Source organism: Urtica dioica, chromosome 4 (assembly GCF_054948205.1).
Source record: "Urtica dioica subsp. dioica isolate 48M chromosome 4, U.dioica_male_clone48M_v1_H2, whole genome shotgun sequence".
Lineage (NCBI taxonomy): Eukaryota > Viridiplantae > Streptophyta > Magnoliopsida > Rosales > Urticaceae > Urtica > Urtica dioica.
This window is the reverse complement of record NC_142759.1, coordinates 25586775-25614513: the sequence shown is the minus strand read 5'-3', so window position 1 is coordinate 25614513 and position 27739 is coordinate 25586775. Positions and strand designations below refer to the sequence as shown.

General features: G+C 36.9%; 5 protein-coding genes across 10 annotated transcripts; 3 read left to right on the top strand and 2 right to left on the bottom strand.

Annotated features, from left to right (window-relative positions):
- Window positions 1-1054: 1054 nt before the first annotated feature.
- Window positions 1055-2428, top strand: LOC149401375 (uncharacterized). Its single transcript, XM_089613376.1, has 2 exons — window positions 1055-2132; window positions 2302-2428. The coding sequence occupies exon 1, from the start codon at window positions 1055-1057 to the stop codon at window positions 2117-2119; it is 1065 nt and encodes a 354-aa protein (XP_089469502.1). The 3' UTR covers window positions 2120-2132; window positions 2302-2428.
- A 4262-nt stretch (window positions 2429-6690) lies between these two features.
- Window positions 6691-10925, bottom strand: LOC149401374 (rRNA processing protein-like protein). Of its 4 annotated transcripts, none has more exons than XM_089610267.1 (14): window positions 10818-10925; window positions 10304-10407; window positions 10011-10198; window positions 9771-9843; window positions 9571-9645; window positions 9373-9483; window positions 9205-9247; window positions 8730-8829; window positions 8230-8332; window positions 8050-8145; window positions 7831-7863; window positions 7586-7703; window positions 7296-7380; window positions 6691-7209 (listed from the first exon to the last, which is right to left on the bottom strand). In XM_089610267.1, exons 2-14 carry the CDS (start codon window positions 10391-10393, stop codon window positions 7077-7079), a joined length of 1248 nt encoding a protein of 415 aa, XP_089466393.1. In that variant the 5' UTR covers window positions 10394-10407; window positions 10818-10925; the 3' UTR covers window positions 6691-7076. The 4 variants fall into 4 exon arrangements, with proteins under 4 accessions (XP_089466393.1, XP_089466392.1, XP_089466391.1 ...); XM_089610266.1 differs by having other exon boundaries at window positions 10304-10420; window positions 10779-10924; XM_089610265.1 differs by having other exon boundaries at window positions 10779-10924.
- Window positions 10926-11003: 78 nt separating this feature from the next.
- On the top strand, window positions 11004-13113 carry SIRB (sirohydrochlorin ferrochelatase B). The gene is made up of 6 exons (XM_089610272.1): window positions 11004-11431; window positions 11534-11727; window positions 11827-11888; window positions 11983-12093; window positions 12589-12681; window positions 12827-13113. Exons 1-6 carry the CDS (start codon window positions 11385-11387, stop codon window positions 12926-12928), a joined length of 609 nt encoding a protein of 202 aa, XP_089466398.1. The 5' UTR covers window positions 11004-11384; the 3' UTR covers window positions 12929-13113.
- Window positions 13114-13468: 355 nt separating this feature from the next.
- LOC149401372 (uncharacterized) lies at window positions 13469-15190 on the top strand. Its single transcript, XM_089610274.1, has 2 exons — window positions 13469-14652; window positions 14751-15190. The coding sequence occupies exons 1-2, from the start codon at window positions 14140-14142 to the stop codon at window positions 14799-14801; spliced, it is 564 nt and encodes a 187-aa protein (XP_089466400.1). The 5' UTR covers window positions 13469-14139; the 3' UTR covers window positions 14802-15190.
- On the bottom strand, window positions 14631-18724 carry SWEET2 (Nodulin MtN3 family protein). Of its 3 annotated transcripts, none has more exons than XM_089610270.1 (7): window positions 18298-18723; window positions 17414-17450; window positions 17081-17297; window positions 16815-16973; window positions 16610-16729; window positions 16391-16521; window positions 14631-14757 (listed from the first exon to the last, which is right to left on the bottom strand). In XM_089610270.1, exons 1-6 carry the CDS (start codon window positions 18359-18361, stop codon window positions 16402-16404), a joined length of 717 nt encoding a protein of 238 aa, XP_089466396.1. In that variant the 5' UTR covers window positions 18362-18723; the 3' UTR covers window positions 14631-14757; window positions 16391-16401. The 3 variants fall into 3 exon arrangements, with proteins under 3 accessions (XP_089466396.1, XP_089466397.1, XP_089466395.1); XM_089610271.1 differs by having other exon boundaries at window positions 14647-14744; window positions 18298-18724; XM_089610269.1 differs by lacking the exon at window positions 14631-14757 and having other exon boundaries at window positions 16139-16521; window positions 18298-18722.
- Between the last annotated feature and the right edge of the window lie 9015 nt (window positions 18725-27739).

The window sequence follows — 27739 nt, the reverse complement described above, 5'->3', positions numbered from 1 at the left end:
TCATAGGTCAAAAATATAGGGTAAATTAAAGTAAAAAATATGGGGTAAATAATTAATTACCCTACACCTAACTTTTGACTAATGTACACAAATTTTTACTATAAATACATGATGATGGTGAAGGGAAAGATCATCCCTAAGTTCCCACAAATTTACTCTCTCATTTTACTCTCCATAATCTTCTCTTCTAATTCTCATTTCATTAGTGTTTGAAGAGTATTCAATTCAAGTTATTCCTTTGGTTTTATAACACGTTATTAGCACGATCACTCTCATCAAGATCAACTCGGATGTATATTACTCTAAACACTAAAAATCGTATAACTATTATTTATTGTATAACACCAGATTACTATATACAGGAGGCTCTGCCACCTTATGGTAATATGATGTGATTTACAATATTTTAACTTCGTTAATGTATAACATCATAATACTATATACATGGAAGGCTCTGCCTCCTTATAGTAAAGTGATGTGAACTACATCTTACTTGTAATTAATATCAATTTTCTATATACAGGAGGCTCTGCCACCTTATAGAAAAATGCTATTAATTGCAAATTTATTTTAACTGCTCTTATTAATATTTTACTTTAATTGGCTATATCATTTCAATACTCATACATATACATATTGTTTATTACACATTGTTATACTTAAATACAATAATTTTTACCAAAAAATTAATAAATACCAACGGTAATATAACGGCTATAAACGGTTATATTTTACCTTATAAATACATATCTATTCAACTCATTTTTAACCACACAAAAATCTCAAATTTTTCTACCTCATACATATTTTTCTCTTCTCCTACTATTTTTCGGTACAAGCTCAAAATGTCTCGCTTACTACTAGTCTTTATTGCCATATTTATTGTAATGTTTAATGCTTATATTTTTACCATAAAAATTCCACCGAAAGAATTTTATTTCGTTGTAGTAATGTTTGGATTCATGTATTTATTTTTATTCCTTACAATTCTTGTAGACTTATATGTCTTTAATTATTAATCTAAGAAATTTTATATTTCATAATAGTTATCATCATGGCAAATCTCGTCAAGCTCGATTTCAGTCCTTTAGACATCACATGCCAAAACTACATGCCTTGGAAGGTGGATGTTGAAATGCATCTGGAATCTTTGGGTTTACTGGAAACAATTTCTGAAGAAAACACCTCGTCAAATATAGACAAGGCAAAATTTTTAATTTTCCTTCGTCGACATCTTGCCGAGGGACTTAAAAGTGAATACCTCACCACCAAAGATCCAAGTTTACTCTGGAAGGAGTTGAGGGATAGATATTTTCACCAAAAGGAGATCATGCTTCCAGTATATCGTGATCAATGGAACGCTTTACGATTCCAAGATTTCAAAAAAGTTAGCGAATATAACTCTGCGATGTTCCGAATAGTATCTCATCGGAGATTTTGTGGAGACCAAGTGATAGATCATGACATGCTGGAAAAGACATTCACCACTTTTCATGCATCGAACGTAACCTTGCAACAGCAATATCGTGTTCGAGGATTTACGAAATATTCTGAACTAATCACTTGTCTTCTAATCGCAGAGAAGAATAATGAATTGCTGATAAAGAATCACCAATCCCGTCCGACAGGTTCACAAGCGTTACCTGAAGTAAACGCTGTCAACTCTGAAGAACCTGAACAACGGAACTATATTCCGGGTCGAGGACGAGGTCGAGGTCATGGTCGTGGTCGTGGTCATGGTCGTGGACGTGGATACGGACGTGGTCGAAGTGGTTATAATCATAACCATTCTTACAATACCACGAAAGATTATCATAAGAAGCAGCAAGATGAAAAGAATCACGATTATCCACACAAAAAGGGAAAATACCCAAGTAATTCCAAGGGTAGTGAAGATGTTTGTCATAAATGTGGCACAAAAGGACACTGGTCTAGACTTTGCCGTGTTCCTCAACATTTGTGCAATCTATATAAAGCATCCTTGAAGGGGAAAGAAAGAGAGGTCAACTTTATTGACCAAGAACCTTTAGATGACTCCACTCATCTTAATGCTTCCGACTTCGATGGTGATCTTGCGCACACTGTTGTTGATTCTGCTGTTTTCACAGAAGACTTCTAGATTAATGATGCATGTATGTTTTTCATATGCTTGGGAATGAAGCAAAGTTCAATATTTTACCTAGTTACTTAAATATAATTATGTATAATATGTGTAATATTTTTCAAGAGTTTGTAACACATTAGTATTATATAATATAAGTACGTCTTTCTCATTAACTTTATTTTTGTTTTAATTTGAAGTTATCATATGGAAAAAGCAAATTGTGAGGCGAACCAAATGGTTGGTGTTGGAGAAATTTGCATACCGGATAGTGGAACAACACATACTATTTTGAATGATAAAAAGTTTTTCTCAATGATAAAGCCAACGAAAACTTTTGTAAATACAATATCAGGTCCTGTAGATCTGATTGAAGGTATTGGTAAGGCAAATTTCACACTGCCAAATGGAACATAATTCAATATAAATAATGCTTTATTTTCACCGAGATCCAAACGAAACTTGTTGAGTTTTAATGATATATATTCTCATGGATTTAATACCCAGTCTATAACTGAAGGTACCATGAAATATATGTATCTTACGACATCCAAATTCGGAAAGAAACAAATTTTAGAAAAACTACCTATGCTCCCTACTGGATTGCACTACACATATATAAATGCGATAGAATCAAATTCGGTAGTCATTGAGTCTTCAATTTTAATGACATGGCATAATCGTTTGGGTCATCCTGGTTCTATTATGATGCGAAGAATTATTGAAAATACACATGTGCATCCATTGAAGGACCAGAAGATCCCTCAAGGTAATATTTTTCCATGTAAAGCTTGTTCTCTTGGAAAGCTTATCATAAGGCCTTCACCGGGAAAAGTTGAAACAGAATCACCTGCGTTCCTTGAACGTATTCAAGGCGACATATGTGGGCCTATTCACCCACCATCTGGTCCATTTCGATACTTCATGGTATTGATAGATGCCTCTAGCAAATGGTCGCATGTTTGTCTGTTATCAACACGTAATATGGCATTTGCGAAATTACTTGCTCAAATAATTAAATTACGAGCTCAATTTCCTAATCATACAATTAAGAAAATTAGGCTTGATAATGCCGGTGAATTTACATCCCAAACATTCGATGATTATTGTATGTCAGTTGGGATTGATATTGAGCATCCTGTTGCTTATGTACATACACAAAATGGTCTAGATGAATCACTAATCAAGCGCCTCCAGCTTATTGCTAGACCATTGATAATGAGAACAAAGCTCCCTGCTTCAATATGGGGTCATGCAATATTACACGCTACTGCATTAATTCGCATCCGACTGAGTGCATATCATAAATATTCCCCTCTGCAACTTACATTTGGCCAAGTACCAAATATATCTCATCTGAGAATTTTTGGATGTGCTGTTTATGTGCCTATAGCACCACCTCAAAGAACAAAGATGGGACCTCAAAGGAGGCTTGGAATTTATGTAGGCTATGAAAGTCCATCTATTGTTAGGTATCTAGAACCTCAAACTGGTGATGTTTTTACAGCACGATTTGCTGATTGCCATTTTGATGAAGAAAATTTCCCAGTATTAGGGGGAGAAAGAAACCAGCTGGAAAGGGAAATTACTTGGTCTGTACCAACATTATTGCATCTTGACCCTTACACAAAAGATTGTGAAGGGGAAGTGGAAAGGATTGTACATTTGCAAAGTATTGCAAATCAACTTCCTGATGCGTTTACAGACACTAAAAGAGTGACTAAATCATACATTCCAGCTGCAAATGCTCCTGCGCAAATTGATATCCCAAAAGGACAAGTTGAAAATAAAGTCACGCATGAAGTCACAACACGCCTGAAGCGTGGAAGACCATTCGGTTCCAAAGATAAAAATCCTCGGAAAAGAAAAGGAGCAGAGAGACAAAATGACCATAAAATGGAGGAATGTATTCCAGAAATACAAAACGAGGAAAATCGAGAAATTTCAATTAATTATGCCAATATAGGTATACAATGGAACCGAAATGATGAAATCGATGATGCATTCTCATATAGTCTGGCATGCGATGTCATGGATGAAAATGATGGAGATCCTGAACCAAGGTCTGTTACTGAATGTAAAAATAGACACGATTGGGGGGGAATGGAAAAATGCAATTCAAGCCGAACTTGACTCGCTTAACAAGCGCAAGGTCTTTGGACCTATAGTACTCACACCTGTAGATGTGAGACCTGTTGGATACAAATGGGTATTTGTGCGAAAGAGAAATGAGAAAAACGAGATTGTGAGATACAAGGCTCAACTTGTTGCCCAAGGTTTTTCTCAAAGGCCCGGAATTGATTTTGAATAAACATATTCCCTTGTAATGGATGGAATTACATTCAGATACTTGATCAGCCTAGCAGTGCATGAGAAACTAAATATGCATCTCATGGATGTTGTCACAGCTTATTTATACGGATCGCTAGATACTCAAATATATATGAAGATCCCTGAAGGATTCAAGATGCCTGAAGCATCTAGTTTCAAAGCCTAGAGAAAAATATTCCATTAAATTACAAAGATCTTTATATGGGTTAAAGCAATCCGAACGAATGTGGTTTAATCACTTAAGTGAATATTTAATACCAAAAGGTTATGTCAATAACTCTCTTTGTCCATGCGTATTCATTAAGAAAACAACATACGGATGTGTGATCATCGCTGTTTATGTTGATGATTTAAACATCATTGGGACTGATGAAGAGATTAAAGAAGTAATCTCTTACTTAAAGCAAGAATTTGAAATGAAAGATCTTGGGAAGACAAAAATATTGTCTTGGCTTACAGATTGAGCACGTGAAAAATGGAATATTTGTGCATCAGTCAAATTACACGAAAAAGGTGATAAAACGCTTCCATATGGATAAGTCAAATCCTTTAAGTACTCCAATGGTTGTCAGATCCCTAGATGTGGTAAAAGACCCATTTCGTCCATGTGAGGAATCTGAACAGATTCTTGGTCCTGAAGTACCATATTTCAGTGTGATTGGAGCCTTTATGTACCTTGCTAATTGCACTCGACTAGATATAGCTTTTGTAGATAATCTATTAGCAAGATTCAGCTCAGTTCCTACAAAGAGACACTTGAATGGTGTCAAACATGTGCTTCGTTATCTTCAAGGAACGATTGATTTAGGATTATTTTATCCTAACAAGACAAAACCAGTTTTGATTGGTTATGCAGATGCAGGTTACTTATCAGATCCACACAAAGGGAGATCTCAGACTGGATATGTGTTTACGTATGGAGGGACTGCAATTTCTTGGCGTTCTCAAAAGCAAACGCTCGTTGCTACATCATCAAATCATGCGGAGATTATAGCACTACATGAAGCAAGTCGTGAATGTGTATGGCTGAGATCAATGAAGCAACATATCAGAGCCACCAGTGGCCTTCCAACAATCGAAGACCCAATCACACTTTATGAAGATAATGCTGCATGTGTTGCTCAAATGAAGGAAGGATTCATCAAGAGCGACAGAACAAAGCACATCCCTCCGAAGTTCTTTTCGTTCACCCAAGAGCTAGAGAAGAACAATGTTATCAACATCCAGTATATTCGTTCTTGTGATAACTCATTTGATCTCCTCACAAAGGCACTCCCTACTTCAACTTTCAGAAAACATGTTCATGACATTGGAATGCGTAAATTGCAAGATTTGTAGAAAGACCGCACCAACGTCTGCATCAGGGGGAGCTTTGCATAGTTGTACTCTTTTTTCCTTACTGAGGTTTTTATCCCACTGGGTTTTTCCTAATAAGGTTTTTAACAAGGCAGCATGAACATGTAAATGTATCAATGAGCATCCCAAATGGGGAGTGTTGTAAATAAATTGGTATGCTCATAGGTCAAAAATATAGGGTAAATTAAAGTAAAAAATATGGGGTAAATAATTAATTACCCTACACCTAACTTTTGACTAATGTACACAAATTTTTACTATAAATCCATGATGATGGTGAAGGGAAAGATCATCCCTAAGTTCCCACAAATTTACTCTCTCATTTTACTCTCCATAATCTTCTCTTCTAATTCTCATTTCATTAGTGTTTGAAGAGTATTCAATTCAAGTTATTCCTTTGGTTTTATAACAATTTTAAATGATTATCCAATACAAAATAATTTAAAATTATCTTCTGAAACGATTTGGTGCGTCCACGTGTTTTCCATCCCTTTTTAACGTGAGAAGTAGTAACGGTGATACAAATATGTCTTTGGGTATTTTTCCCGTAATTTTTAAAGATTGAGTATTAAATTGCAACAACTCGAAACCTTTGAGTATTTTTGCCGTCAATTTCTCTATATATATATATATATATATACATATATATATATATATATATATCTTCAACTCTAAAATAAAATTTTACTGATTATTTTGTCTGTATAAGAATTAATAATTCTTTATTATTATCACTCTGATTTTATATATAATTTTTTTTTCTCAAACTGACGTGGTTAGAAGTGTTCACCATTTGCTAAGTTATAATTTCGAAACTGAGTAGATGAATCAAATGCGATGGTAAAATTTTCCATTCCACCCCATCTTTGTAGTCAAGTTCATTTGCATGAATTACTCAACAATAATCAATGGCTTTTCTTTCATTGAAGGATTTTGGGTATTTGGAACCACAACACCCTGTGAGTCTGACGCAAGGCTTTTGGTAAATAGCACTTAGCTTTGAGGGTACATAAATTAGTACATCTCAACTAGGTCAAATCAATTTCCAAGTTCCAACAATGATGATTGAACTACTTAACCTGAAAGTCAAGTCTTTCTTCGGACGCAACAGTAATAAAGTGAGTTTTTCTAATAGATATATTTGCTTCCTCATACAATATAAGTATAGTAAAACCCAAAATTTAAAATGATCATGAAAAAACAGAGTCAGAACTAATCTAGTACTATTACAAAATTTCCAGGCCTGTGTAGTAGCCAAAAGACAGACACCATTGATGACGAGCGCTTCTTACTCAGCAGTAGCTGTGTTCAGTGTCTTTGATAAGAACAAGTTGTTAAACGATCCAAGAGCCGAAGGCATATTGTTCTTCGGAGGAGGCTGACGGGTCATGAAATTTACAATCTTTTCATGAACATGGTATCTGTAAAATAAAAACACAAGCTGTGTGACACATCGATATAAAACATAGTTGTCTATCATTTTCTGAAAGAACAAACTATTTATTACCTTATTTTGCGACCTTTTGAGGCACGTCTATCAACAAGTTTCCTTTTCTTGGTTTGATACCTTTTCAACGCATACATGGCAGCCTCTGCAGGCAATTAAACAGAGAGAAATGAAATCGTGTTTCAAAGGTGAGAGGAAGTGTTTCAAATCAAGCACAGCTTTCAGGGAGAAAATAACAGATATTATATTAATATCCCCCCGAACAAAACTGTGTTCATCTGATTTCATTTTTATTAACCATGAAGAAAATGGAAACTAAGTGGAAGGAAAATCTCAAAGGCACGAGGTACCATTAGATGTCGGATCAATATTCTCGAAGAACTCCTTCAGTAATTGCTGGTAAAAGTCGGAGTCGTCCAAAAGCTCAGGGTCACCATCAGCTTGTGCAACACTATCAGTTTTTTCTTCCTACAGAGTTGGGGAAAATAAATATATCCAATCCTCAATCATTTGTCACTAGTGCTATTTTAACACACGCACAAACACATGCGCACACACACATATATATAAATTGAAAAAAAATGAGTAGAGTCACCTCTGTCTGTGGAATAGTTTCCCCATCCGTAACCTGGCATACATATACCCGTCATTTTTTTTTGTTAGATAAACTTAAATTAAAAATATGAAAAATGAAATTTGGGTTAATTAGGTTCTTATGATGCGTTATTCTATGACCGCTTGTTAGGAAGATACTGCTACAATATTTTATATAACTTTTGAGAAATCTATATAGAAGATAGAGATTTGATCTTACATCTCCAAAAACGGCGACAGTCGATCTTCTTAGCTGCATCTGCTTGATCATTCTACTTGGATCTCTCATATAAGTGGACACTTGTTCACTGATATTCTGCAAGTGTACAAACGAAGAAAAAAAAAGGATCAATTTGAGCCTTGTGGCTATTATTACAGGGCCAAATCACACGGCTAATACCTGATTAAAAGCGTGAAGTTTTCCCTTAATAGCAGCGGCACCGGTTGCAACCTGGCTCTTCCTTTGCCACTTGTCTATTGACTTGTCTCTAAAAGCAGCTATTCTACAAAATTGAACACAAAAAGTCTAATCAGCCACCGTTCGATTTTGTTGAGACACATGCATGAAAAAAAAATTAGTCATACAAAGAGCACAACATATTTAAACTGAAGTTTAACTTGGATTTTGTGGAATCGCGTTCAAGTTGATCAAGGTGATCCCATTATAGAGCACATGAGCATTAATGGTCATAAGCCCAGAACTTTAAGGATACCAAGTTGAGACAGTAAATTTCTCAACCCCTCTGCCATTTGGAATTTAACTATCTTTTTGTATGCAAGTTTAGCTTCAGATAAACATAGCTCCATCCATCCATGCGACAGATTCAAAGGTAAATTCTTTAATTAGAAACTCTTAAGTTTATTAGTATTTAAGTGCGAGATTCAAAGGTAATTGAGTACCTTCCATGCATTTCAGATATTCGAGACCACTCTTTGTCATTCGTTGTATCAGAACTCTCCGAAGATTGGGAGTGCTTGGCTTGTTTTCCATGTTTTTTATCTTGAAACAGAAAAGAATATCAGAACTTTCTGCAGAAACTAAAAGTTTATGTGCATGCACACCAAAAGAATATCAGAACTTTCTTTAGCTTTCCCGATCTCTCCCGAGATTGGCCAAGCGCAATCTTTGTACTTTGCTTCGTTCAACAAATTTTAAGAAAAATAAATCAACTGAATTCATTTTAAAAACCTCGCACAAATATGAGCTATTTCAAAGGGAAAAAATGACATGCCTGAAGATACTTCAACCTTAATTGAATTTTCCTGCTGATTACTATTTTGAATATAGTAACACTAGAGGGCTTCGACTCTCAAAATGAATGATGTTTATGCACTAAAACAATAGAAAAGTAATATGAAGATAGATAATACATACCATCTGTTGGTTGTATTATAGATGGGTTCTTTTCGAGTAAAACCTGTAGTGATGAAACACAAAACATACAATATCAAAATAGCAGCAATTACACAAATCATTCAACGTTACTATAAGTATGCCAAACAAAAGGAAAACAACAGGGTATATTCAATGATGTCTAAATACCTCTTCTAGTTCCAATAGAGAATCTAAAGTTTTCGTTGAGGACGCAATTAATTCAGAATATGCTGCGTCGACACTCTCATCTGACTTGCAGAATGAAGACTTTATCGGATCCTGAAAATAACATTCGTGGGTAACCATTTTAATATGGTTAAGCAGCTGGAAAACTCTAGAGATAAGAATTTGATGTAAAAGGCATACCTGTGGTAATCTATTCGAACTTGAGAATGCTTTTTGAAGCAAGAATCTGAACTCGAGAGTTTTGTCCCAGAGAGCCTTTAATAAAACAAATTAACACACACGGCACTTAACAACTTGAATGGTTTTTCTCAACTTTGCGACAACCACCCAAAAGAAAAGAAAAATAGCAGATAGCTAAATCATAGAACGAAGAAACAGACCTTTTGATTCTTCACTGCCTGGCCCTTGAGAACATCCTCATCCTTGTGACGCTTCAAGTTCGATAAAATGCCTCTAAGTCGAACGTAAACAACTCCTAATTAGTAACTGAAGAAATTCAATTGCGACAAGCACATGGAATGCTTTCTCTCGCATATATGTTCCAGCTTTTGATGCACGTTATAACGACAAGTAACTGTATTGAAGAACTTAATAAACAGAGATGTTTGAAGAATTCTTACTGTTGTTGGTCACGTAGACTCATATACTCCTTCTCGAGCTCATCCATCTCAGCCTCATCATGCAAAGCGTTCCTCTTGCCACCATCATCATCATCTTCGCTCTCATCATCATTGTTCTCATGATCGTCGCTCATATCCTCATCTTCACTCTCAAATCCATCGTCTTCTATCTCTTCTTCTTCTTCCACCTACACCGTATCATATCCAATCCACAAGACAGCAAATATTATTATCGTAATCTACACAGAAAAAAGTCAGATATAAATCAACACAATTACGTAAACATGTCTTACAGTTAGCCCGTTACTGAGCATATCATCATCATAGTCCGACTCACTGTCACTCTCACGAGCTTTCTTGGATCGCTTCAATGGCCTCCCCATTTAGAATAGTGGTTCTGAAACAACGAACTGTCAGGAAAAGTTCAAGCTACAACCTTTAGTTATGTAAAACACAAATTCCAACATCAAAGCTTTGAATTTGATAATCTAAACATTATAACAACCACGAAAACCTAGAAAAAAAAAAAAGTACCGATGTGACGAACGAATTGATATAGAAGTAAAAGAGTTGGAATAATAAAACCCAAACTTTGTAACAATTTTAGAAGCACAAAGCATAAGAAGTATCTCCAGAAGAACTCTTGGCCTCAAAATCTCAGAATTAAATAAAACCCGAAGAGCACTTAACTATTTAATTTTTTAACTGATAGGAAACATACTGCCTGGCCTAGAACATTGAATGAAATAAAGAAATAGGTTTCAATACATTTTCTCGGGGACCGAAAGGCAAGCAAATCGCTCGTACCAGAGAACGACACGCCGTCGTTGCCGTCTTCGTCGTCGTCGTCGGCGTCTGCGAAGAGTCGTTTCTCGACGAACTCGTAAGGAGGCAAATAGAAAGAGAGATACTTGAGTTTAGGTCTTTTATTTTAGCTATTTATTTGTACACGTGGCATGGTTATATGGTCTTTTGCGATACAGCTAGAAACACTTGATTATTACCCATTCTCTCTTATTTCATTTCACGCTCTTTGCCGATACAGTTCCCAGAAAAATTCGCCGCGGAGGAAACCGAAACGACGTCACTTTTGAGTACTCCAGTACACCGGTTTGCCTGAAATATTAGCCGAGCTTGCATCTTTCAACGCCGTCCGATTCGAATTCAATCCAACGGTTTCGCTTCGTTCTCTGTTTTCGTTTGTTTGGTTAATTTTCTTTATCCAAAACTGGATGACTTTAGAACTCTGCGGAGAGAGATCTTTTGATTGCACGCCAAGAATTATAATTTAGTACAAAAATTCATAAAGGCTGTTGCGAATTGGTCTTTGGAAGTAGATACTGTCAGGGCAGTGAAATTCTGAGTTCGAAAAACATGTCAATTGGATCAGTACATTTCTCTTCTCAATTCGCCATTAAAGCGTACGTTTCTCTGATGTTGCAAGCTAAATTCCCTTCTGGGTTTTAGGTTAATTTGATTGGACTCTGAATGATTTTTTTTTTTCTGGTTGAATGCGAATGAAGTTCTTCAGTTACAGAAACCGGGCCGAGCTCTACCCCCAGAGTTCAACTCAATCCACGTCGAACCAGGAATTTGAGCCGGAGTTTGTGTTTGAAAACTGAAAATGGCGGATTGAGTTTTAACGGGATAGGCGACAGAGACGGCATTGTCATCGTGGACCACGGTTCTCGTCGCAAGGAATCAAATCTCATGCTCAGTAAGCCTTGATGATTGTAATTGATTCAGGGGTTCTTTTGTGTAGTTATATTTTCTTACACTAAGATATTATAAATCCGGTCGTGTCTTTGAATTTCAGATGAATTTGTGACCATGTTCCGAGAGAAAACAGAGTACCAAATAGTGGAGCCTGCTCATATGGTATCACTCTTTATCTGGTTCAGCTGTCTAAATTAAAAAATTATACTTGCTTGTAGCTTAAGACATTCTCATTCGATTCCGTGTATACAAACAGGAATTGGCAGAACCGTCGATTAGTACATCGTTTGGTAAATGTGTGGAACAAGGTGCGAGTCGGATTATTGTGAGCCCGTTTTTCCTGTTTCCTGGAAGACATTGGTACCAGGTAGCTTAGGACACTTATCACTTTTGTGGTTTAACCGAGTTTTTCTCTCTTAGGAAAGGTTATATTTTCATTGTTATATTTACATTTTTATATACAATGATACTTATGTGGTTTAACCGAGTTTTTATCTCTTAGGAAGGGTTATATTTACATTTATATATATACAGTGATTTTAAAGTGCCCATTGTCGATATTTACATTCATGGGAATTTTCTTATTTTCTATAATAATAAAAATTACGGGAATGGTTTCTTTAATTTTTTTTTTTTTTGGGATTTGGCCCGAATTTTGGGTTTTCATCAGGGTTACTGAAATTTTGAATTTTTGGTATTTCTGCGGTCAATTCCCATCAAAAATAAAATTCCGGAATTCCAGCGAAAAACGTGCATATTAAAACGCAGTATGTATGCATGTATATGTAATTATGTATACATAATGAATTGTATAGTATGTATGCATGTATATGTATACATAATGAATTGTTCTTTACAACAGGATATTCCAGCATTAACAGCAGAAGCTGCGAAAAATCACCCAGGCGTATCATATCTTGTTACCGCGCCACTTGGTCTCCATGAGCTACTCGTGGTATGGTGTTTGTTTCTTTTCATCTTGGTTTCAGTCCGTAGTTTACCCTGTAGACTAAGTAATATGATTTCGATGGCCCTGAATGATATGACAATCTAGTGTCTATAACAACAATGACAAAAGAATCTCTGGTTTCTGCTTTCAGGAAGTAGTGAATGAGAGGATTAAATACTGCTTGAGCCGTGTTGAAGGGGACGCCAAGGAATGCGCTGCTTGTGTTGGAACCGGCAAGTGCAAGCTGTACTGATACTACAAAAGGAGGCAAAAGCAAGTGAGTTTTAGTCTTATCGCCCACAGTCCTGAAATCCACTCGAGCTCTGTATTTCACACTGTGTTCGGAAGTTTCATCTTCATCGGAAGATAGTGTTATAAATACTCTTGAGGCTTGTAGTCTCGCTGTTTATGGCCATATGTTTCACTTTCTGTGCTCAATATCTTCCTCTTGGTTGTAGGCAGTCTTTTCTAAGCCGTGTCTTGAACTAAAAAAAGATGAAATAACGCATGATAGACATGGGATCTCTCTAGGCCGTTTTAGCTAGAAGTCTTTATACTAGGAGGCCAAGATGTGGCTGATATATACAACGAAATACCCAAGCTTTCATTACTTTCTGTAGACTCAAATTTTATAGCTTATAGTATGTAGGTGGTACTTTTTGTACTCTTATCTCTGATTTTCCACTTTTTGAGCTAAATTTAACCCACATCCCAGCAAAGCAACCAGGTAGAAATTCTTTCATCATTTATTGTGGTAAAAGCATCTGAATCACAAGGAATTTGTGCTTCCCAACTTGAGGACTATGGACCTAAATAATCAAAAGGATTTTTTCCTTTTCAAGAGAATTTAGTTGGTATTTTCAAAAAAAAAAAAAAAAAAAAAAAGAGAATTTAGTTGGTGGGCAAAGTTTTTCCCCTTCTTTTTTTCTTTCCTTTTTTGCTTATAAGTTTTCTTGCCCACATCGAGGGCAAGTTGTATGGATCCCCAAATCAAAAGCATTTTAACCTGAATTGAACCACTTTTCTTTTCTAATTAAATATAATTGATGGCACATAACCTGGTGCTTCACTGCACAGGGTTTATTCAGGCACAACGTTCATGGTAACAACTGATATAAATGCTATTAAAAACTCCAAGCCATCAAGCCATATATATAATGCATGCATGGAATGGAATTATAGCCAGCGCGGACGCCCTGTGAGTGACCAGCTTTTATTAATCGGTGAGAGAGAATTTCTCAACGGCTAGAAGAAGAAACAAAACATGAATAATTGGCCCAAACCCAGCTAGCGGTTGCCCACACGTGAAGCAATAAAGCCCAAAATCCCCACACCCATTTATAATTTTCACTTTCTTTTTCCCTTGTTTTTTTCCAAACCGTTTCAGACCAGTTAAAGCTCTACTTGAGTTGAGAGACAGAGAAAAGAGCTCTAAAACGAAAACTAAAGCGAAAACAAGAGAGCATGGAAGCAGTGTGGAAGTTGGAAGACAAATGGAAGCTCTCAACCAAACAAGCTCTGTTCTTTCTCCTCTTCGCCGCCTCGGGAGTCGCTGCGATCTGCATCGCCGCCGCCGCCACGAAGACCGCATTGGTGCGCAGATGGGCTCGGTCCCACAAATCCATGATTGCGATGGAAGACAAACAACAACAAGAAGATGAAGAAGAGGACGAGAAGAGGAGCAAGGGATCGTGCGGGTGGGGCGGGATAAAGACGGCCCTGATGGGGTCGGTGCGGTGGAGCCGGCCCAGCAAGTGGGCGGCCGGGGCGGGCCCCACGGCGAGGAGAGAGACGCCGCTGCCTCTGCTGGAGAAGAGGCTGTCTTCGTGGCCGAGCCGGAGCTCAGACTCGCCCGTGTGGCAGAGGCCCATACTGATGGGAGAGAAGTGCGAGCTCCCGAGATTCAGCGGCCTCATTCTCTACGACGAGAACGGACACTTGCTCTGCGACGTCTCTCCTACCGAAACTAGCCACCAGGTTCGTGTTTTTTTTTTTTTTTTTGGGTGGTGTCTCAGATACGGGAATCATGTTCAGAGCAAGAGTAATGATGGGTGATATGATTGGTTTGCCTGCAGGAAAAAACTACAGCTAAAGTCGTGAGAACGACACTGAGGGATTTGCTGTGATGGAATTTTTACTCTTGATTCGCTTGTTTTATTCTCGCATTAAACGCAACCCAAGTGTTTTTTTTCCCTTCTTTTTTTGACCTAGTACTTGTACGATGGAAATTGAAGTTGCAGTTTCATTTATGATGGAAATTGAAAATGCAGTGGTTAGGTAGGTGCAACTGGACCAGGATACTTTGAACAAACAAATAACAGTGACACTTTTTTTTTTTTTTTTTTTTTAACACAGAATTAAAGCCCGGGTTTGTCGGTTCCTTACTCGTTTCCTGTTTCGGAGATTTTAACATAATTGTCTTATAAAACTACGCATTAGATCCTTCAGAGAATGACTAAACTGAACCTTGGCTTATTCATATGCTCTATTCTCTGCACTTTAGGAGGCAAGTAATAAAAAGATGAACTAATCAAAGGGAAACCTGTAAAACAGTTTAGCTTTTCTGTCATATTTGTAGCACTGAATTGTTATATAACTTTCGTTCTATAAATTTATGTGTATATATATTAGATTAATTAGAAAAAAACTGTTGTAATTAGTCAAATGGCTATTTTCAATTAAATTACAAAAAATTAGTCAAATAAGCCACCGAAAGTCTACGAATTGTTAGATAGCCAATTTTTTGTAAATTTTTTGTAAGTAGTCACATCAACTTGCTTACGGTACTAAAAAAAACAAAAATACCCAAAAACATTCTCGCCTGTTTTGGTTTTTTTTTTTTTTTAGTGCCGTAAATAAGTTGAGATGACTATTTACAGAAAATTAACAAAAGGTTGACAATTATTAAAAAAGCTATAACTCATATGCTATATAGCTAAAAGACCCAATAATAGCCCTTATATATAATTTTCTTTCGTTGGGCTGTTTTACACTGATCATGCTACTTTTCTTGAGAAATCACCTTCTTCTATTCTCCCACTCATTAAGATTGGAATCAGTGAATATCCCCATCCACAAACAGTGAGTTTGGATAGAGAGTGGAAAAAACTTAAAAATAAAAATGTGCAATATGACTTGCCTACCAACAAGGGCAATATAACTGCCTACCTTTTCCTATTTTGGTAGTTTAGGATGACTTACGTTGTATATCTATAAAGGGCAATAAGAAAACTCTGTATACTTTCACTTTGATAAAAGAGCTAACTAAACTAAACCATTATTCAACTTCTTGAACGGATTCCAATAAAATTAAAAATAAAAGTAAATCCTTGTTGCTCCAAAGAACGTTAGGGGTACTGAAATATGACAAAACCAGATCAATTTTATCGTTGTTACAAGTAATCCATATAATATACAAGAAAATCAAACTTAAACAATAATTTTATTTGTGGACTGAGTGAGATACACAAAGAATCAGAGTCTTCTAAAGAATGACAATGCCTTCAACAGTCTCAAACTTCAAGAGACAATAAGAATTATGATTTTATGTCTACACATCGAAAACACAAATAATACAAGATTGAGTACAGAATGAACAAATAAGGCAGTTTCTTTCTCCTGAATTCAGTCTATGAACATGCATGTGATACACCTCATAAAAATAATTGAAACTCGAAGAAAAAAAAAATTATATATATATATGCATTAAATTTACCTTGTAGGAAACTATCCTTGTTCGTATGAAACTATCAAAGGTTCTTTCGACTCTTCTCTCGATGAGTTTTTAAAGTACCAGAACAGCGACAACTGAACAATCCCCAGAATGGTTCCGATCCCATTTGGAACCTGAAAGTTTGACAGAGAGATTATTAAAATAAAATAAAAAATTAACATGTATCAGAATGTAATTCTGAAATCTATAAAGGAAACATACATAAACGAACGGATCAAAATTGAAGAATCCATAGAGGAAAAAAGATGTGCTCATCAGGAAGGTAGAGAGGGAGAGATAAAACGGCATATATTCAACACTCTTTGTTCGGATCACCAAATTCTGAGCAAACATGTCAAGTCAAAACATGTTAACAAAAAAACAAAAACGAAAATCAAAATAATGATATTGTAATGACAAAACTCACTATGATAAATAACGGAGAAGCGAACATGGATATGAGAGAAGCACAACTCAATATTCCGACGACCAGTTGCCTCGTTGTATGGTTAGCTATTTGTAAACTCCCGGAAATTACTAGTCCACATACCACAAAAACCCCGACGAGGAATCCGAGCATCCTCATCTGTGTAACAAAAAATACACATAAATTAGGTTTTTTTTGTTTTATTTGTTTTTGTCTTTCAGGTGTCTCAAAACGTGTTACGTAAATCGTGTAATGAAGGAATTAACCTTTGTTGACTTCTCGGCGTGAACTATGAAGAAGACAATGTATATTAATTGGAAAACCGCGCCGATTGAATTGACTGTCATAATCATTATATTGTCGGGCGACACGAGGGGCGTTCCGTACCACATTGTGATCAAGCAGTTTAATAAGGTGTAAATGTAGGGCAGCCCCGAGAATTGCTCGGTCGAACGGTTTCGAAAAATTCTCCGAAATGTAGGTCTGAAAATTGACAAGAAGAAGAGCACGACCTGTGTGAGGATATCAAATCGAGGATTGGGAATAAGTCGTTTATGAAGGTAAAATGAGTTTTAGACGAAGAGGGAATGAAAACTTACACGGGCGATACAAACAAGCCAAAAGCAAAGACATTCCCTGCAACCAGAAGACAAGAAGTTATTTGTATCTTAAGCAATCACAAGTCACGGAATGTGCACATCGAATAACTGAATCAAATATCTCGAAACTCAGATCTGATGAGAGTCACCAATTGTCGAATATTAACATGTAAGTAAGCCATTTTGTAGGTATTTTTATGGAAAAAAAAATACGCGAAAACATGCTAGTGTTGATTTCAGAAGAGCCTAACTTCCGTAGGTTTTCGATAGAAAGGCTTTTCCGTTATGTTATCCAAAAAAGCAAAGGCAAGTCAATATTAGCATTCATAACAGCTTCTGCAAAATGACTATTGATCAAAGAAACCTTCTTTCTTACAATAAATTTCCTCATACGTGAGTGACCCTTTATTTCTTTCCATTTAGAATTACAAACGTAACAATCTATTCGCAGATGGAAAATTAGTCAAAGCAAAACCGGATTACTATTTTTGAAAATTGACATGCTAAGCACCATAAACACGCTTTATAAAAAAAAAAAAAAAAATCATCAAAGACTTTCCCATCAATCCACAGCTGAAAAGAGATTAGAAACCATTTATACTATTCATCTTTTAACAGAAAGCCTCGAAAACTCTTCACCAAGCACTAGTCAATCCCAAAAACTAGGCTACAAATCCACCCCAAAAAAAAACAAAAATTAAGGATTTAACAATGAGCAAATCAAACACATTTCTCAATTATTGATGATATCACGGGCATTCTCAATAATTCCAAAAAAAAAAAAAAAAAGATGGTTTCTTTAATCACTCAAATGACGAAACTAAGAATATTCATAATCACCATAATTACGATCGTCAAAATTGAAAAATAAAAGAGGAAAATACCGGCGATTCCAGCTGCATCTCTACAAACTGAGAAGATACTGTTGGCGATCACTGATAGATTCATCAAGCCTCTGTTGTTACTTCAATTCAACCAAACCCCAAAATAATAACGATAAATAAAATTGAAAGAAAAAGCCAATTTATATGATATAATGAAAGAGAGCGAAAGACTCGGGCTTTATAGTAATAGTAGGAAATAGAAGTAATTATGTGTTTGAGGGAGCTTGTAAATCTCTGAATGGTTCGAGACAGCTCTGCGAAGAACGGAGAGGAATTCGGGGATTGAGCGAAGACTAATGCAACTGGAAAAATATTAATGCAAAAAATGAAAACAATATATTAATTGACATTATTGTACTGTGTTGTTATTGTATTCTATTGCTTATGTATTTCTCACATCCTTAAGCATAGCTTTCAGTCAGGCCAAGATGACCTGGCAAATTATATCACATTCGTATTGTCATCAAGTTTTGTGGCGTTAGTTGCTTCTTTTATTGTGGTGAGTGTGTCTTACTAAACTCCAATGTGCTGAATTCATTTTATTTTTCTAGGTAACTTTTATTTTTTTGCTAACTTTTTTTTAAGGCAAACTTGCTGGTTAAATAACCACTAATTTATTTGTATTAGATTTAAATGTAGTTGGAAATCACTTTTTTTTTTCAGTATTAGATTTGGATGTTTGGTAAAAGTGCGATATTGGGTACATTTGAACGTGGCATTTCTGAAATTTCAATGGTGTACAATGATCAATATAAATTTGAAAGTCCCAATTCAAAAAAATCTCAAAATACCAAAATTCACATGATCTCAAGATGAATCGACAACATTCTTCGAATTCAAAGGTGTGTTAGATTCTACAAAAGAAATATCAATAGTGCACACAAAATATCAAGGACTAATATAAACATTATTCGGTCAATCAAGAAGATGAAGAAACCTCGTAAGAGGCATATTTGCATAAACTTATATTTAATAAGAATTTCAAATGAAATTATGCAAGATGTTTATTCCTTCATCAGAGATGCAAACGAGCAATAAGGTCAAACAAAATAAAATACAAAAACAACTCGTATAAATCTGCGTCTCGACAAATAATGTTAGGTTTATGACAACAAGTAGATGTAATTGATGTATTTACGCAAGTGTGTTGGATTTTATGTGACATGGTTTAGTTTGACAAAATAATTTTGTTTAAATTGTTCCAAGACAAACTACAAGAAGTTGTTCAAGACTTGGGTTACTCAAAGTCACTTTCCTCCCTTGCGCATATAACTGGAAATATCATATTTCAAGTTATGAATATTATGGTGAGATATTCTCGGATATTTCTTATCCGAGAAAAACAAATTTACGAGAGATTTGATGTTAACCTAATATAGCTCCTTGTGAGTCGAATTAGGTTAATCACTTTTCTGTTAGATAAATTCACACTGCCTTAAACCTTGAACTAGTTTATCTGCCTTGGAGATCTTCATCGATCACTAGTTCTTGGTGCTTGCAACTGTTGTATTTTTTTTTTTTGAAACAAGAACATCTTTATATTAAGATCTAGCAAATGCCAATTACAAGAGTGGTTGTTCGGGAAAAACCCGATAAAAACCCCAAAAAAGTAAAAGACACAAATGGACATTTCTCGACTTAAACACTGAAACACCTATGAGCCTATCTGAGAAGAACTTCCTAGAGACGCAAAAACTCTAAACCCGCTGACTGCTCCGATAAGAAACAAAAACCCCAAAACGAGATCCACGAAAACCATAGACATCCTCCAAAACTCCTCTCAAACCATGAGAATACTTCATAAAAATCCAGAACGAATCCTCATGAACTTTGGTTTCCGAACTTTGGCTTTTGAATCACTTAATTCAATTCTATACTGAGCGATAACGAGCTGGGTCACTAATTGGGTTTCAACCGGGTTATTTTAACTTATCTGGAGGTTGAAGGCGACCAAAAACGACATGTAATTTGGTCCTTATGTCATTTGGCAAAGTTCTGGCATAGTTGTCGTTCTTGCCAAATGTTGTTTTTTTTCCCCTTCTTGTCCTATTTTGAAAATGTTATGAATTCGATACTAAGCCAAATAGTTTGTCAAAATAACTTGCCTGAATCGTAGGGCTAGTGTTGTCAATTAGGCCGAGTCGTTAGTGGGCTAACCGACTCGACCCTCTTTATTAGAGGTTTTTGGCCGACCCGACCGTTTTTGAAAAAGGCAAGGTCCAACCAGGCCCGCTAAAGGGTGTGGGTTGAGCCTAGGGTATAGACCGTTAAGCCCGGGCCCTCAAAAGCCCAACCCTTGTCCTAATCAAGGTTTTAAATTCCGGGGGAACTGGACGGGAACCGGTCCGGTTCCCCTTTTTTTGAAGTCCCCGGCACCGGAACCACCAAAACCGGAAGTTTCCGGATCCCGCCGTGCCTCCAACTTCCCGACGCGACGCTATTGATTTCTTCCCAGATCCCCCCGGTTTCAAACCTTTCCGGTGAGCTTCTCGACCCGTATATTTTTTTTTTAATGATTTTGAGTTTAATTTTTGAAATTTGTTGATAATTCTTGAAGATTAAGTATAAATTGATAGTTGTGAACATGAATATAGTGTTTATTTAGAGTTTGTGTTCATGATTCTATTTTTTTTGTAATTAATTCAAATTATGTTGTAATTTTTTTATTAGTTAGTGATAATTAAGGTTATATTGAACTTGTTTATTGAATTAAGAAGAAATTGTTATGACTTGTTTTTAATTTTAGAGTTTGTGTTCATGATTCTAATTCTTGTTGTAATTAATCCGAATTATGTTGTAATTTTGTGATTAGTTAGTGATAATTAAGGTTATGTTGAACTTGTTTATTGATTTATGAAGAAATTGTTATGACTTGATTTTAATTTTAGAGTTTGTGTTCATGATTCTATTTTTTTTTTGTAATTAATCCGAATTATTTTGTAATTTTGTGATTAGTTAGTGATGATTAAGGTTATGTTGAACTTGTTTATTGATTTATGAAGAATTTGTTATGAATTGTTTTTAATTTTAGAGTTTGTGTTCATGTTTATGATTTTTTTTGTAATGATTATGGTTATGTTAAACTTTGTTATGAATTATTTTAAATTTTTATTTAGATCCGGGAACCCTTTAGAGTTTGTGAATACGATTCATGATTGTTATTGTAATTTAATTTACTAAGGTGATTTGTTAATTTGTAGATTACAACTTGCAAGAATGTCGCCCCTCGACCCAGCCTGGAGGTATTGTACACCCGTTCCGGGAAAAAGTAGCGCACACCAGTGTATATTTTACGAGCACATTATGGGAGGTGGCGGCATCACGAGAGTGAAAAACCACCTAGCCCATGTAGACCCAACGAAGAGTGTCAAATTCTGTGAAAAAGTCCCTCCTGAAGTGAAAACAGAGATGCAAGCTTTACTTCAAGGCAATGTCGTAAAAAAGAAGAAGAAACAGTCGTTGGATTCTACGCTTCGCAAGACATTGACTAAAAATGTTGGCGTGGAAGAATCAGACGAAGAAGACTACGAAGCGCAATTATGAGCAATGATGAAGAGGTCAAGGCAAGAGGCGGCTTAGACGGAATAGGAGGCTCGGATGATGTCGGGGCCCGGCAGTGGTTCTACGGCAAAATCTCCACCAGCTGCTCCGTCATTATATAAGTCAGCGAGTGCGAAGCAAACAAAAATTGATGAGATGGTGGAGCCGAAGAAGAGAACGTGGCTCAGAAGAAACATAACAAAATTTTTTGTTCACCAACATGTGTCGGCGAGTAAGACAGCCTCGCATGAGTTAAAAAGCATGATAGCGTCTGCTCAAGATCTAGGTAATCCTCAATTCGTGATAAGTAATTGTATTTTCATATTGTCGAATTGCATGTGTTCTTGAAACGTTAACATGATGTATATTGACATATTGCAGGTCCAGGCGTTCCTATACCAACTCCGTATGAAATTCATAACAAGTACCTCGATATGGAGCTTGCAGACGCGGAGAACTACATTGAAGAACAAAAGAAGCGATGGGTAAAATACGGATGCACCATACTCACTGATGGTTGGACGGGGCCGACCAGACTGAGTATCATCAACATTATGGTTTATTGTGCTGGTGCAACGGTGTTCGTAAAGTCCGTTGATGCATCCAAGCATACGAATACAGGGGAGTACATCTACGGAATATTGAGATCAGTGGTCAAAGAAATCGGAAAACACAATGTCGTCCAAGTTGTGACCGACAACGGTTCGAACTACAGGAGTGCCAGGTTGAAATTACAACGCAAGTACCATGTGTACTGGACACCTTGCGCCGCACATTGTCTAGATCTGATGTTTGAAGATATTGGGAAGAGAGATAGTGTTAAGCATACTATCAAAGCTGCGAGGGATGCGACTAAGTTCATCTACAACCACAGCACTGTGTTGTCCAAGTTACGGGAGACATCCCCAGGTGAAATCATCCGTCCCGGCGCAACAAGATTTGCCACGAACTATCTAGCTCTCAGAAGTCTCCGAGAGAAGAGAGCTGTGTTAAGGACGATGTTCAGTAGTCAATGGTGGGATGATTCCAAATTGAGTGCAACTCCTACAGGTAGATCCATATCCGAAACTTGTTTAAATCCCAGATTCTGGCATTCGGTGGACGAAGTATGTGCCATATTCGAGCCGATGTACACCACTCTTCGATTAGTGGACACTGAGGTGCATCCCACGATGGGATTACTATACTACGTCTTCCACGAGATGAAAAAGAATTTGGAAGCGATGAGTGGGAAGAAATGGGTCGTCGACATCGTGAACCACAGATGGATTACTCAAATGGAACATCCACTACACATTGCAACTTTCTTCCTAAATCCAAAGTTGTTGTTTAACTCGGATATAACCATGAACAATACTCACATGGCCGCTGTCACAAAGGTGTTCGACTTCTTGCATCCGGATCTTGATGGGTCAACTCTTGGGAGAGAGGTATAAAACTATAAATTGTTACAAGCTATTTCACATTATGAATATACGAGTCTTATTTGATTTTTTAATTACAGTTAATCGCATTTCGAGATGCTCGAGGGGACTTCTCACAAAGAAGTGCTGTTTCGGCACGAGGCACCCTTTGTGCAAGTAAGCTTGTGAGATGAATTGTATGCATTAACTATGCCATGGAATGGTAAGAAATGACATGATATGATTTATGTCACATGATTGCAGGTGAGTGGTGGGAGCTTTACGGAAATTGGACCCCGACTTTACAGACGTTAGCCATTCAAATTTTGTCACAAACTTCATCCGCCTCAGCTTGTGAGAGGAATTGGAGTACATTTGCCCTCGTCCACACAAAACAAAGGAACCGTCTAGCAAACAGCAGACTCGAGAGGCTTGTTTTCTGCTTATACAACATGAAGTTGCAGCTCCGTGAAGCAACTCGGATTCACGACAACAACCTCAACCCGATGGATTCTTTGGATATCATCGAACGAGCTTTCGAACGCTCGGGGAATGACAATGAGGGAGATGACGAAATGCTTCGCTGGATTGACGAAGTTTACACGGACGACGTCAACCAGAACCCGGATCCGACAGTAGCTGAAGCGGCTCTAGAGCATGGAGTTGATCCGGAGCGAGTGCTGAACGAGGATGTACAACCTCAACGCGGATCCGGAGACAGTTCGGATTCAGATGGCGGATTTTCAAGCCGTAGATCATCGAACAAGCTTTCGAACGCTCGGGGAATGACAATGAGGGAGACGACGAAATGCTTCGCTGGATTGACGAAGTTCACATGGACGACGTCAACCAGAACCTGGATCCGAAAGTAGCTGAAGCGGCTCGAGAGCATGGAGTTGATCCGGAGCGAGTGTTGAACGAGGACGTCCAAGCTCAACGCGGATCCGGAGACAGTTCGGATTCAGATGGCGGATGTTCAAGCCGTAGATCAAGCGTAGCAGGTGGAGGTGAAGGTGACGGTGGATCAGGGGGAGGTGATGGAGGTTCATATCGGGCTGGGGGTTCCTTTACTACTGGAGGCACTTCATTTGGTGATGTCGGCGGTGCTCAAGTTGGATACGCACCATCGCAAGAAGATTTTGATAGTCTTCATCACCCTGCCTTTTTTGATTCAGGATACGGGCGCGGAGGTCAGGGCGGAGGTATGAATGATGCCATGTCATTTACGTCTAGCAATGACGTTGATGACTTGTCCTACAACTTCGGATCGGTATCAATTGGTCCTCAATGCACAGAGTCCTCTTATGATGATGGATCTTCCAGTTACAACCAGAACTACTATCCATCAAGTCACGCTCTCGAAACGGTGCGACCATTTCCAGGTTATCCCCTCCACTCCATGTTTGTTGCTTCATCTCAGTATGAGTACGACTATCACTTGGATAGGTACTTTCGTGCATGTGCTCATTATATGACTTGGTATGATTACTGTATGACCGCTGCATACGGTCGCTTTGAGTAGTCATTTGTATTCCTCCTATGTTGAATTTGTTGAACTATAGTATTTGGTGGATTGTGTTGAACTTTATCATTTTGGTTTGTACTATTGAACTTACTTTTTGTTGTGTTTGTAATTTGGTATTGTGTTGAAACATTCTACACTATTTTTAATTTTATGAATTTTATTCTACGTATTTTGTATGTTTTTTTGTATATTTATTTTCTGAATTCCCCTCGGTCAATACGGTATTTGACGGTATTCCTCTACGGTAACGGTAAGTTCAACGGTACCGGTTTCCTTTTTTTTCCTGCTTTCCCCGATATTCCTTTACGGTACCGGGGGTTACCAGTAAATTCGAAAGCTCGGAACAGTAACGGTAACGGTATTTCGATCCTTGGTTCTAATTAGGCCCGGTTCGGACACAATAATTGTTATATTTAAAAACATTTCATTTTTGTTTAAAACTGATGTTTTTATATATAAAAAATATTTTTGACACATAAATTAAATTTTATTATTCGAGTTATAATTTTTTTCCCAAAAGTTTTGTTATTTCGATCAAAAAGTGTATTTTCTGATTAATAATTATTTTTTTATTAATTTTTTTTAATTATTCTAGTTTGAGGTTTTGAAGAGGCCCTTTTTTAGATCAGGCCTGACCCTCGACCCAGAGAGTCGAGGACTTGGTCATGAGTTAAGCATAAGTTCCTGTTTTTTAAGCTTGGCGCGGCCATTCGATAAAAGAGTTTGGATCAGGTTCGGACTTTTATTAGGCTTGAAAAAAAAGGGATGCCCGGGTCGTCCAATTGATTGCACTACGTACGGCTGTTTATCCTTAGTTATATATATACTAGTCTGAAGCACGTGTTTCGCACGTGGTGTTTGTAGTTGTAATCAGTAAATAATTAAAATATGTATGATTTAATTTACAAAGTTTTTATTCAAGTCATGAGGTTATAAATGAATATAAAGATATCAAATATTTCAACCATAGATAATACTTAGGGAGTTTAATTTTTGAGAGACTCTCATACTAAGTGCAAACATTTCAAAGAAATATATAGTCAATGAAAAAAATTGACATAACTAAATAAAAAGCCAAAAGACAGACAAATAGAAGGAATGAAAAATTAACAAACCAAAAAGTTTAAAAGTAACTTCAGAAGACATGTTTTACTCTAATACTTTATGAATCACGCTTTCAAAATATAATTACAAAAATAAAAGAATCAGTAACGCATCGAATTCCAACGAATAATCTTATCGATGAGGCCTTTACACGGGAAAACAATGAATTTCTGATCCTAATCCGATATAATTCCAAGTTCTAACAATCCAAGCTCATAAAACAAAAATCATACCAGAACCATGGAAACAAGCTCAAGAAGAAGGAAACGACAACTATTATCGACACTAATTTATTCTCCCAAAAATCCTCATGGAATTATTGGCTGAGGTCAATGAGCTCAAAAATATTGAAGAAGAAAACTTAATTGAGATTGACAATTTCATGGGATTAATCATGTGTTCAAGGTTCGAGACTGAAGCTTGAGAACAAATACATATGAATCTTTTTTTTTCCAAACTGGTTACATATGGTTTATAGTATTTATGTACTTTAGCATATATCCATGGATATTTCAACTGGTATATATTAAGGTTGCTGCTATTATTTACATGTATAGTACCTACAATGGAAGCCGAGAAATGGGAGAGGGACTGCAAATCTGCAATGCATGAGTGGTGAGCGAGGAGGTGGCGACGCGCTGAAACAATGGCGGCAAAGCTCTGAGGAAGATGGACCAAATTCACCCCACAGAGAACGGCAAAGATTCACAACTCAACCGTAATCGACAAACAATGACATTAACTAAGTAACAACTTACCAGACTAACAAACGACGGTAGATTCCCTTTCTCACCTTTGATTAGAGATGATGTATACAAACTATGAAAACAAATAAATTACTATCTTACCTTGTATTTGCATTGAACGAAAGCACTAATATGATTAATACCACAACTGAAGAAGATTTATTACCACAACAAAGCTTCACCCTTGATAACTGTGTCTTGTTTCTCTAATGCAAAGACCCCAAGAACAAAAAATAGTGTGTAAGAAGCCACACCACCCACCTCCTGAATAAAACCCAAGAAAAAGAATCCAAGTTCAAGATTTGTTAGTTCAGAAGCCTGAACTTCTAACTATGATGTTGGAGAAAGTAAATGCCTCCTATCACCAGAATTTTAAAAAAATAAAATAAAAAAAACACACATCAGAGTAAAATCTAAAAGAAGCCATGTTCTATCTTCTTAATCTAGACACAAACTCTGCTGGTAATCGCATCCTTGCATTCTTTCAGGCTTTAAATGGGAAGTTGTTAAAAAACAAAGACAAAAATAGTAGAAGGGAGATCCAGAAAGAGCTTAGGACGCTTTCCAAAGAAGAGCGCAAAAGACAACAGCTGGCCGTGACCGACGTGATTAAGAATGCGGATGTCGTGCTGACGACTCTGACCGGTGCATCTTCTCGCAAGCTCGACACCACTTCCTCAGATTTTTTCATCATCGATGACTCCGCTCAGGCTCTCGAATGTAGCAGAGGCTTCAAAGTTTTTATCACGCACCTCATTTTCCATCCCAACTGCTCCTAAAAGCACTTCATAATTCGAAGTTTCAGCGACTTCGTGAGACCAAATCTCTTCTGTAAGTTCTTTACTGCTTTCATAGTTGCAAGTTATTGGGATAGGTTGTGTGATAGTTTCTTTTTCGGCTACTGACTTATCAGTTTCAGGAATTTGCTTGTCAGGTGCTGAAAGCTTCGTGACTGTTGGAAAATCCTTCTTTTCAACCTTGTCACGAACTTCATGGCTTGGTTGTAAATTCTTTCAATGAACCTTCATCTCAGATGCCTCTTTTGATCTTACATTGTGTTCCTTATGCCTAAAAAATTATGCTTTCTTTTTCTTGCCAAATTCTTTCACTCCATCTTCTTCTTT

Bases quoted from the DNA above. Each gene is read 5' to 3' on its own strand.
- LOC149401374 (XM_089610267.1), bottom strand. From the start codon at position 10,393: ATGGGGAGGCCATTGAAGCGATCCAAGAAAGCTCGTGAGAGTGACAGT. The intron at 8,146-8,229 runs GTATTAGCCGTG...GTACACTTGCAG, and splicing joins AACTTCACGCTTTTAATCAG to AATATCAGTGAACAAGTGTC. The intron at 7,381-7,585 runs GTACCTCGTGCC...AATTGCCTGCAG, and splicing joins TATTGATCCGACATCTAATG to AGGCTGCCATGTATGCGTTG.
- SIRB (XM_089610272.1), top strand. From the start codon at position 11,385: ATGTCAATTGGATCAGTACATTTCTCTTCTCAATTCGCCATTAAAGC. The intron at 11,728-11,826 runs GTAAGCCTTGAT...TTTGAATTTCAG, and splicing joins GGAATCAAATCTCATGCTCA to ATGAATTTGTGACCATGTTC. The intron at 12,094-12,588 runs GTAGCTTAGGAC...TCTTTACAACAG, and splicing joins CTGGAAGACATTGGTACCAG to GATATTCCAGCATTAACAGC.
- SWEET2 (XM_089610271.1), bottom strand. From the start codon at position 18,361: ATGAATCTATCAGTGATCGCCAACAGTATCTTCTCAGTTTGTAGAGAT. The intron at 16,730-16,814 runs GTGAGTTTTGTC...ATGTTTGCTCAG, and splicing joins CTTCTCCGTTATTTATCATA to AATTTGGTGATCCGAACAAA. The intron at 16,522-16,609 runs GTATGTTTCCTT...TCAAACTTTCAG, and splicing joins ATTTTGATCCGTTCGTTTAT to GTTCCAAATGGGATCGGAAC.
- LOC149401372 (XM_089610274.1), top strand. From the start codon at position 14,140: ATGGAAGCAGTGTGGAAGTTGGAAGACAAATGGAAGCTCTCAACCAAA. The intron at 14,653-14,750 runs GTTCGTGTTTTT...GTTTGCCTGCAG, and splicing joins CTACCGAAACTAGCCACCAG to GAAAAAACTACAGCTAAAGT.
- LOC149401375 (XM_089613376.1), top strand. From the start codon at position 1,055: ATGGCAAATCTCGTCAAGCTCGATTTCAGTCCTTTAGACATCACATGC.